At 38.6% G+C, this 11580-nt stretch overlaps 1 protein-coding gene across 2 annotated transcripts in view; it reads left to right on the top strand.

Moving 5' to 3' along the window:
* The first annotated feature begins 5992 nt into the window (after positions 1 to 5992).
* LOC123973324 (collagen alpha-2(VI) chain-like) overlaps positions 5993 to 11580 on the top strand; it is a 14680-nt gene continuing 9092 nt past the window's right edge. The window contains exons 1-2 of one of the 2 annotated variants that reach the window (XM_046053249.1): positions 5993 to 6289; positions 8743 to 8904. In XM_046053249.1, the coding sequence (XP_045909205.1) occupies positions 8748 to 8904 (157 nt within the window). In that variant the 5' untranslated portion in view covers positions 5993 to 6289; positions 8743 to 8747. Of the gene's footprint in view, positions 6290 to 8742; positions 8914 to 11580 lie in introns of both variants that reach the window. The other variant, XM_046053248.1, reaches the window with a different exon arrangement.

Here is an 11580-nt window from a genome sequence, read left to right as displayed (position 1 = left end):
TTTGCAGAGTTGATTGGAAAATAGTTATTTTGGGTATGTGGAAAACATAAATTGCTAACATTTTTACCTGGACGTCTGTCTGTATTATATAGCAATGATCCAGATATAATGGTAGAAAGAACTTCAATCCTCTAAATGTAGTTTTACCATAGAAAATTGTTTTCTGGATCTGCATTAAAGGAGTGATAAATAGTGACAATTATGGGATACATTTAGCATTTTCTTCATTTAAATAAGTGGAGTAGTTCATCAGGAAATCGTGCATGTTAAAATGATGAATTGCAGCTTTTCTGTGTTGCACAGATGCATTGCAGATATTGTGGTCTATAACTGCAAATGCAGTGATCAAAAGTTTCTTCCTTTTCACCCAAATATCACACTGAAATCACAGGTTACTTATGAAGACAAATCTATTTCTGTGTGAAAATAAGCACTCCATAATCAATTTGAAGTCGCATGTGGAGTGACGGTTCGACATCTGCTGCTGTGTCAAAAAACAGAAGCAGATATAGTAGGGATTTCAGCTGTTTAATGTACAGTGGGAACATTTATGAAGTTGTTCACTTTTGTCATCAGATTGTGTGAGGCCCCATCACACATACTGCTGCAGTTTAGATGATACTCTTATCTCATGCAAGAATATCAAATGTCTATCTCCTACCTAGTTAACATTCATGAAAGTGTGGAATTATCAGAGATGCTAGTGTTGAATCACACAAAGACTTTCTATTAAAGGTGTCTGATCAGATAGGAAATTACAGGAAGTGTGAGGTGGATCTATGACCTGATGTAAATGACGAATGAAGGAAAGAACTAGAGCAGTATATGGGCAGCCAGAAATATATCAAGCTGATTTCAGTTTTTTTTTTACTAAATCAATGCAGGTTTGACGCACTGTTTTGAAAAAGAAGGTTTTCCTTTGTACTTTGTCTTTGATGATCACTTTGTTGTTGCAGCATTTTCTTTTCCATCACCATTGTGTGATTTTGTTGATTGCATGATGCGTTTTGAGAATGCATTTGCTCTTTTTTGGAACACAGTTTTGTGCCACATATTCTCAAAAAATGTTCACAGTATTTCTAACAATATATCTGAACAATTGCGAAAAACGAGGCTAAGTACACTCATCAGCCAGTTTGCTTAATTGCTTCTGCCACCATCTCCACGCATGAAAACACGTTTCTGCTCCGAAGCCGTGGTGTCACTTGCAGTCCATTAGGGACATATTCATGTTTGGCTCACAAAGCCAGTGATTTCACTTGGCTCTCAGATTCAGATATGCTCTTTGATATTTATTCACAGCTCTTGATTCATGTCCATGAAAGACCAATTTTATCCCAGGGGACACTAGATCTCTCAAGCATGTTGTGGGAGGAAAGAAACACTGTTAAAAAACATGCTCATAGCGGGGGAATTTACCTATTTTTTTTACCACAATATCAACAGACTGACACTGCAATGCTGTGCAGGGAAGATGCTGTGTATTATTCTACAGTTTCTCATTTGAATGCCGTCTCCTAAAAAAAAACATTTTGATGCTAATATTATCCATTACAAGCGAAAAGCCAAAGCTGATCATAGTGTGAAATATTTCTCCGGAGCTCTGTCTCAGATGCCTTTGAGCCTTTTCCAACATGCATTACATTAAAACACATCATTAGCTTAAAATATATCTGATATGAATGGTCTGCATTCATTTGAGCGATGCTGAAGCTTAATTTCATGCCATTTATGTTCCTGTAGGTTTTTGCAATGCAGCAGTACACCATAACCTTGTCTTGTCGATATAACACTGTTTACTTGTTTAACAAAGTATTGCATTGCTGTGTTGAAGGATAACTAAGTAGTCCACGCTGTCAGAAAGCATAATCATGAGGTGCATTACTTCCTGTCTGTATAACCTTTAGTATTCTTTCTAATTAATCCCCACATTACCTGGTGGATGTCCTTTATTGCAAGCCTGCTATTCCTCATCATAATCAAATGCCAGGAGTACAGTATCTGCAGAGAATCAGGTAGTGCTGTGATTTTCTGCTGAATTATTTAAGCCATGAAATGCTGATATCAATGGGTGGGAGCTGCTGTATAGATTCAACTTGCAGGGAACAGGGAAGGTTGCAGAGAGTTCACCGTGAATCTGCTTGCCTCAGTTCTCTTCACACCTTGTCTCTCTTCACAGGCACTCACACACCTAGCTTTGATGAAACTTACAAAACAACCAAATGCATAGGAATTTCTTACCTGACTGGTCTCTTTCAGAAATAATATGGAGCACGTCTATTTACGTGCGCTCTGCTGCAACACATTGACATCATATCTATTTCATGCTTGGGAAAATATATGCAGCATGTTCAAATTCATCGATTTTGTTGGAGCAGGGAGTGTGAAGTCTCACTAACTTTTAATTGTAAATTCAATTTAAAGTTATCCCCGTTCTTAAGACCATCTTTTTCAAGAATACACAGACTCCTGCAAGGTGGGCTTTAGTGCCGTTTCCATTCATAGTTTTCTGGTTTTATTTAATCACAGGATAACCTCAACCTTCTATTTCTAGCATAAAATATGGAACCAAGGCAGTACAACTGTGCGGTGGCGGTTTTGTACATTTTAGGATGACAAGAATGGAAGTCTTTCATGAAAGTCATCAATCAGATTTTCCATCAAACATGAAAGTTTTTAATGTTCTATTCATGTTTCTTTAAATATGTCTACTAAAGCAAATAATTGAGGCACGTTGCAAAGCCTGCATGTGTTAAATCCATACGAACCAGTGATTTCAGAAGGGTTTTCTTTCTCCTGATTTGTGTAAAATGTAATAAAACCGTTGTACGCGTTGCTTTCATCTGCAGAAAATTGACCCAAAAAGGATTTTGCAGACTATATAGAACACTGAACCTTTGAAACTGGGTAAATTGCATACAGCTAATGTGTTATTCAAGCGAGTCATCTGAAGTCTGAATCACACTGGCAGAAAGGACTGCATTCACCCTCTGCAACTTCTCCTACCTCTGAAAATGAAAAGGAGCATTTTGCAGAGCTGAGATGAAGGGTATTACAGAGAAGATGGAAGCATAGATGGTTGGTGACAATGCTGGGTGAAATTGCAGGAGAGGCGGCCTTTACACTTATGGTCAGATTCTTCTTCTTTTTGAATGCTGACATATATCTGTCCTTTTTCTACATACACTTACACCTTAGGCTTAGGGGCTACTGAAGCCTGATGCCGGATTCTTTAATCATCACAGAAAAATAAACATACGAGCAATTAGAGGTTACAGTCCAGCTGATCTGCATGTTTGGACTGTGGGAGGAAACCCGGAGCACCCAGAGGAAACACACACACATGCACACACAGGAAGAAATTCCAAACAGGAAGTCTGAAGCTGAGATTTACACCCAAGGCCTTCTTTCTGTGACATGACAAGACTAACCACTGAGCCACCATCTCGTCGCACTGTTCAGCAACGTTAAATCTGAAATACTTCTAATCAGTACTTTATCTCTCCATCATGTAGAAATAGATATTCAAAAGCACTGAACCAATTGAAAAGATTAAAGGTATTCTGTACTTCACTTGTCAAAACTGATAAGCAGTAATAAAAATGATTCTCAGTGACATGTTTTTGCAGCTTGTGTTCTCCCCCTGGTGGCTCATTGATGTACTGCTGTTGATGACTTAAAAAAGGACAAGGACAACCAGCTTGATAGTCACACTAAACTTGCGAAATTTGAGATGCGGGCAGCGATTTAGATATCTGAACCCAGGCAACTCTCAGTATGCGCTGAATAATTGTTCCCCTTTTCAATTTACACTCAATACCTTGTAATGACAAAGCAAAAACAGGATTTCATTATTTTAAAATTCAATTGAACCAGGTAAACTCCAATCAAGGTGTGGAAACAGTTCAAAGATGATTAAGAGAAATGGGAGGCACCTGAGCTGAATTTCAAGTGTAATTCCAAAGGGTCTAAATACTTATGTCAATGTGATATTTCAGTTTTTCCTTTTTTTAATAAATTTGCAAAAATGTTCTTGTAGTAATACTATTTATCTGCACACATACATACAGTAGGCCTACCTAAAGAGTTAACAGTCTAATCACTGTACTAATGTGTAAGAAGTAGGCTAGATACTTGTGTGCACTAGTTTATTGAGGTCACTATATAATCAACATAATAGTCATTGCTCCTAGTTTCTCTTCTCTTTGTGCACAGCTGCTCTACCTGTAAATGTTAATCTGGATGCAGCAGGCGTTTAAAAAGAGTGATGCCCAGGAGAAACAATCTCAGAGTGCCCGCCTCTCTCTTAATCGCTCACTTGCTCACTCAGCATTTCTTCACAAACGCACCTCCACCCTTCTCACACAGACACACACACACACACACACACACACACATTTGGGGGCTCTACAAACAGCAGCACTCTGTGAGCATTTGAACGCTGATAAACAGACAGCCTTGTACAGCCTTGCATTCCTGATGACCTGATTAATACACATCTCCCAAACTAGAGCACGTGCTCCTAAATGACTAAATGTCCAATCCCAAAAGTGACGTATTCCCAAATCCCCCCAGTTGAACATGGCTTCCTTGTTTTATTTGCACTGTGAATGAATGGGAGCTATTGGGACTGTGCCTCAGGTTGAATCCTTTACTTAAAGGTGTGGGATTATTTATTTTTTAATCTTCAGGACCACTGAGTGACCTCGCCACAGCTCCGCAGAGAGGACATGTCTCTGCCCTTGATTTATTTTTTAAAAATGAATAAAATCACAGAGGCATGAAAGACAGGCAGGTCATCTATAATAATCTATGTACAGTGTCTGAAAGGAAAAATGTCCTTCAAGAGACAATGAAAAATTGATTTTATGTCTTGTGGCAGTGAGAACTAAGCTCCTGCTGCAGCATCTTGTGTCATCAAAATTCAGAGAACTATGTGTTTTTCCAGTAAATATTCAGATTTAGTAGAAGGAAATGCTACATGTTTGTTAGTCCTCAAGGGTACACAATGTTGATGAGTAGGCTAATGTTGTGAATGTAAACAGAAACTGGATTTGTTTACAAGAAAATTCCACAGTAAAACTATTTAATGCTCCATTATAAATAAAAGTCCTACATTCAAAATATTTGCACAGTAGTACAGTAAAGTAGTATGCCTAGTGTTGTAGTCAAGACCGCCCAAACCAAGACCAAGTCAAGACCAAGACCAGTTCCCCACATTACATGACACACAATAAAATGTGGAAGGAGATCATAGGTGCTTCTCAAATTGATCTGAAAGATCCACATTCCCATTAACACACCCACATACAAACACTAAGAGCTGAAATCAACATAAGCATCGCAGGGAGGGGTGACAGTCCTTAATGGTAACAACACATTTTAATTAGGGTTATTGGTTGCATTTGAAGCAATAAGTTTTACATCCAATCAAAGTTAGGAAGTTAACAAATAAATCAGACAAAAGCAATTTACTGATATTCCCAAGGTATGGTCTTGACTGGTCTTGAAATAAAATCCCGAATCCACAAAGTCCGAGACTGAGACAAGACTGAGTACAAATGCATGGAGTCCGAGACAAGACCAAGACCATCAAAAACTGTGCAGAAAAATGACCCTTGTATCACCCCTGTGGGTATCATTTCATTATACTGTATATCCTATCAATGGATTGTTAATACCACATCTTTGTGTAGATACAATTTTGCTGCTTTTACTGCTACTCTTTCTAAACTGTCATTTTTGGATAGCTGCAGCAGCAAAATTCCAACATGGCATGTCTCATGCTGTATAGTCTTGAAACATAAACAGACAGTGAGTGTGCGCAGCTCTCGCCATGTAAGGATGTGGAGCAGGGGGAGTTTGGAAAGCTGCTCTTTGGACAGAATCAGTCTGTGACTCTCAGATTTATTCTGTCAGATCAGGCAGATAAATAGATTATTGCATCGTGTTGTGTTTATGCGAAGCCACTCTATTTTCCAGAATTACATCTTCTCTTTTGGAGACTGCGCTGTCCCTCTTGACTCCAGCTGCTTTGTTACACGATGGTCTGGACTCCAACTCTCCAGCTATAGTCTCAAGTGCGCGTGCGCGTGCGCCCCGGACGCGCTTGTGCGTCAGTTGAGGATAAAAACGGGCGGCTCCTCCACCAAGGGCTGTGACCCTGACAGACTGCTGATATGGGAACTTTCCGACTGAGATGATTATCTGTAGTTTACAGTCTCGGGAAATTGCTTTAATTTTCTGTACAGTCGAGTAGCAGATTTGATTTCTTCATCCTGTCGCCGCGGTGAGTCCACTTTATTTTAACTGTTCTGAAAGTTTAGTGCAGTGTACAGTGTAGTGTGTAAAGTAGCTCAAAATATCAAGCTGTTAGTCTTCTATCTGCACCTGACGTTACAGATAAGTCTGTTTTTGGAAGAAAATAGCTTGAAGTAAGGCGAAATTAAGGCCAGAGGGTGCTGTGGGAGGAATTCTGTTACATGTTTTATTTTATTATCGTATTAGATCACAATTATTCACGTAGGCTATAAGCAGCATTTTAATGTTGCTGCTGGTCGTATGGAGCTAATTTTATCTACTTTATGTAGTTGGGTAGTTTCTGTTTCAATGCATTATAAACTGATTTTGGATTTAAAAAGGTTATGTGAAGTATAACTGTTACAGTCTTGGCCAAAATTATGGGCACCCCAGCATGTCTGTCAGATAAGGCACTAATGCAGAAAATTGTTGAAACTACAAATGCTTTGGTATTTTCATGTTTATTTTTTTTGTTTGCATCACAACACAAAAAAAGCAGAGGAAAAAAAAGTCAAATCTGAGACTTCACACAGAAATCCAAAAATGGACTGGACAAAGTAATTGGCACCCTCAACTTAATATTTGGTAGCACACCCTTTGGAAATAACAACAAATCAATCACATCCTGTAACCATCAATGAGTTTCTTACTCCTCTTTTGGACTGCTCTTCTTTTGCCAACTGCTTTAGGTGTGTGAAGATTTGATGAGTTCCTTCTCCCAACTGCTGTTCTGAGATCTCTCTATAGGTGCTCTATGGGATTTAGATCTGGACTCATTGCTGGCCACTTCAGTACTCTCCAGTGCTTTGTCTTAAACCATTTTTGGGTGCTTTTTGAAGTACATGCTTTGGGTCATTGTCCTGCTATAAGACCCATGACCTCTGACGGAGAACCAGCTTTCTGACACTGGGCCCTACATGGCGACCCAGAATTCTTTGGTAGTCTTCAGATTTCATTATTGGTCATACAAATCTCATCTGTCGACAGGACATTCTTACTGATTTTGGCTTCCTCGTGTAAGTTTTGTTTCTGTGTCAGCAGCGGGGTCTTCCTATGTCTCCTACCATAGCGTCCCGTTTCATTCAGATGCCGAAAGATAGTGCGAGCTGACACTGTTGTCCCCTGTGTCTGCCAGTCAGCCTGAAATTGTTTGGAAGTTGATCAAGGTTCTTTATCCACTATTCGAACAATACTTCAATGCAACCTTTCATCAGTTCTTCTCTTTTGTCCACATCCAGGGAGATTAGCTATGAGATGTAATTGTTTTCACCATGTTGCACACAGTGTACACCGGAACATTAAGATCTCTGGAAATGGACTTCTACCCTTGAGATTGTCCATGCAAAAGTTTGGTTTTCAAATCTTCAGACCACTCTTTTCTGTTCTTTCTTTTGTCCATGCTCAGTGTGGTACACACAACACAAAGGTTGAGTCAACCTTTCAACAGTTTAACGGGTTGTAAGTGTTATTTCTATATTGCCAGTACCTGTGAATTGCTACAGGTGAGTTTAATTGCAATTTAAAGGAGCATCACATGCTTGAAATACAATTATTTCTGAAGATTTTAAAAAAGGTGCCAATAATTTTATTCAGCCCATTTTTGGACTTCTGTGTCGAATGTCTTAGATTTGGATTTTTTCTCTGCTTTTTTGTGTTCTTTCAATGAAAAAAAAATTAATAAACATGAGAATACCAAAGCATTTGTAATTGCGACAATTTTCTGGGAGAAGTAGTGTATTAGTGACAGACATGCAGGGGTGCCCATATTTCTGGCCATGACTGTAAATAGTGGCATACAAAGTACAATATCTCCCTCTAATATGTAGTAGAGTATAAGTATAAAGCAGCATAAAAAGAACATTATCAAGTATAGTACAAGTACCTCAAAATAGTGCTAAATTACAATACTTATGTAATGTACTTTCCACCTCTGTACAACAGCACAATCATGTTGCGTTTGATGTCCTTCAGTAAAATCTTATCCATCAGTTATGTTTTGGGAACCCTTACTGTGGACCGGGGTTAAACTTAACATTTTCTGCTTTTAGTTAAAGTAATCCTCACGTAGACCAAATCTGGGAAGGTGATTTCCTTACACAAATTCTTATCTAGCTGCTCTGTTGTTGTTTTTATGTTTTATCGTTCTTGACATGAAATAGGGCCTAGTATGGAAAACCCCGGTGTGGATTCTGTTTGACCAAAAACAGGTGGGAAGCAACAACTAAACAGCTTCAATAATTTAAATATTGTCCTCCTTTTCCACACAGCGTGGTTATTCACTGACATTGTTTAAAACAACGATAAACACTCCTAAGCTCTGTGGAGACGCCTTCTGTGAAGACTCACTTGTTTGACAGCTATTTCCTGCATTTAAAGGGAGTTAAAAGTAAGCCTTCAGCGACGGTCCTATTCTCTCCTCTCTGTCCCCTTGTTTTATTGCAGGACAAATGGCGCTGATTTCAGGGTTCATCTTTCTGTGCTTGCTCCAAGCTGCAATCCCTCAACCTGTGGGCCCTCGTGGACCCAGGCCAATACCTGGGCGAGGTGACAGTCCAGAACCAACTCCACCTCCAGGCCTACCTCAGCCCACACCAAGACCCGAAGGTTGTCAGTGTGAGTTTTGTTTATGTCTTTTTAACTCAATAGAATAGATTTTTTTAAGAATTGAGGACTTTTCATGTGTTCAGTGATGGAAGAAGTATTAAGAATTAATTTAAAACCCCAGTACCACAATATAAAAATGCTCCAAGTAAAAGTATTGGAAACAAAATATACTTAAAGGTGCAATGTGTAAGATAAAAAGATAAACTGTCAAAAGGAAATATTCTTACACCTATTTTCCTTATCAAACAGAAAAATACCACCACCCACCTCCTGAATTCAAGTTTCTTTCACAGAACTAATTATCTTGTAAATTAAAACTCACTTAAACCGTCTATCATTAGTCTTTCTACTGTCCAACAAATAAACCCATAATTCACAGAGTTAGTTGTGAAAATATTTTCTACACACTGTGCTGGAGCTGCTTCAAATCAACTATGTTCTGTATTCACCGCCATCTAGATGGCCTCTGTTGGTCTCAGTCCTGGTTTGGCCGTATTTATTAAAAGTAAATAAATAAAATAAAGGTAGGGCTACCTCAAATTAGCATAAATGTATTTAATAATAATGATAATAATAATGGGCTTTCTTGTTTTTTACAAGTTTCAATGACTTATTCAAACATTTTATCTCATTCTTCCAGTGGTTCATGCAGGGTTTAGTCTTAAAGAACCTACATTTATGTATAAAGGATTTCCCCAATAGCAACACAACGTTAAGAACAACTAGCTGCACATCTAACTAAGCTAATTAGCTAACGGCTGGACGAAATCGTGCTCTTCTTGCACAATGCAAAGGTTCAGTGTGTGACTTTTATTGGCATCTAGTGGCTCATGGTGCATTGGCATACTCCTTGGATGGTCCAATTTCCCGAGTTGTGAAATCGTTCTTCCGACTCCAGTGTGTTCATGTTCTCTTAAGTCGAAATGTGGAATCAACATGGATGCTACTACAAAGATGTGTTGGATTAGCATTATCAGAGAATATAAACAACACGCAGACATCTAGTTCACTCTACATGGACAGCAAAATAACCATTATAACCATATTACAAATCACACGTTTACAAAATATGTATATGCAATACGTCATTTTGCATTAGAGATTTAAGGAGGAAAAAAGATTCTGATTATTTGGACACCACATGAAAGCACCACTCAGCCCTCCCTTTCCAAGCGAGTAGTATGTAGCTGCAGTACTGGAGGCTGCGGTTTCAGGACCGCAATCCTAGGACCAGAACTGCATTTCTAGGACCGGAAGTGCATTTCTAGGACCCTTGTTTACTTTAATACTGCCTGCTAGGTGACTGCTAGCTAGCTATGTTTTTCTTGACAGCCCCTCCGAAGCCACTTACCCTTATAACAACCATCACCGAGTGTATGCCTAAACCTAAGTTATTGATTATATGCATGGCGACCGGTTAACCCTACAGCTGCGCACGTCGGCCGTGATAGCGGACAGGGTTAAACTCCTTCGTGTTGCTGTGCATTACCAACACCACTCAACTAGATGGCGCTGTTGTAAAAGTACTACGGTCCTAGAACTGCGGTCCCAGGATTGCGGGGGTCCTGAAACTCCAGCCTCTGGTACTGCAGCTACATAGCTTGTACTAAACAAAACGAGTGGGCTTCAATTTGTCTAAATTTTCTTTTCTTACTTTTAATAAACCAGTCGACTACTAATACTACTACTAGTACTACTAACGTTACTTGTTATTGTTCTTCATACTTATTCAACGTATTAACTAAACGAGCTCTGTAGAGCCGTTTGACCGTTTGGTCTACTGTAGAAACATGGCGGCGCAACAAAGCAGTACTTTAATTTTGTAGTAGGTCAAGGTAAAGCTAATTCTAATTGCTTTGCTTTATATACTTTTAGACGTTTAATTTACAACAGTGCACCATAATTCATAAACTTGTAATTTGTTTTGTATAATAAATATTAATCTGCAAGTAAGAGCTTCTGGGGAAAATGTTTTGGAGAAAAAAGTGCAATATTTCCCTCTGAAATGTAGTGTATAAGTAAAAGTACCAGAACTCTGTATTTAAGTACCAGTGGTGGAAGAAGTAGACCACTGTAAAAATACTCAAGTAAAAGTACTTAAGTAAAAGGATATGTAAGAATAATAAGGAAATTGTTTTGTAGTAAAAGTGCTCATTGCAGAAAAATGTCCCTTGTGAGTAATACTATTATACTATATTATATCATTAGATTATTATTACTCATGCATTAATGTACAAGCAGCATTTTACTATAATTAGTTGAAGGAAAGCTAACCTTTAACTGTTCTATATACAGTGAGGAAAAAAAGTATTTGAACACCCTGCTATTTTGCAAGTTCTCCCACTTAGAAATCATGGAGGGGTCTGAAATTGTCATCGTAGGTGCATGTCCACTGTGAGAGACATAATCTAAAAAACAAAATCCAGAAATCACAATGTATGATTTTTTAACTATTTATTTGTATGATACAGCTGCAAATAAGTATTTGAACACCTGTCTATCAGCTAGAATTCTGACTCTCAAAGACCTGTTAGTCTGCCTTCAAAATGTCCACCTCCACTCCATTTATTATCCTAAATTAGATGCACCTGTTTGAGGTCGTTAGCTGCATAAAGACACCTGTCCACCCCATACAATCAGTAAGAATCCAACTACTAACATGGCCAAGACCAAAGA

The sequence above is a fragment of the Micropterus dolomieu genome, linkage group LG07 (genome assembly GCF_021292245.1).
Source record: "Micropterus dolomieu isolate WLL.071019.BEF.003 ecotype Adirondacks linkage group LG07, ASM2129224v1, whole genome shotgun sequence".
Classification (NCBI taxonomy): Eukaryota; Metazoa; Chordata; class Actinopteri; order Centrarchiformes; family Centrarchidae; genus Micropterus; species Micropterus dolomieu.
The sequence above is the reverse complement of the archived record's forward strand: the minus strand, read 5'-3'. Positions and strand labels throughout refer to the sequence as shown.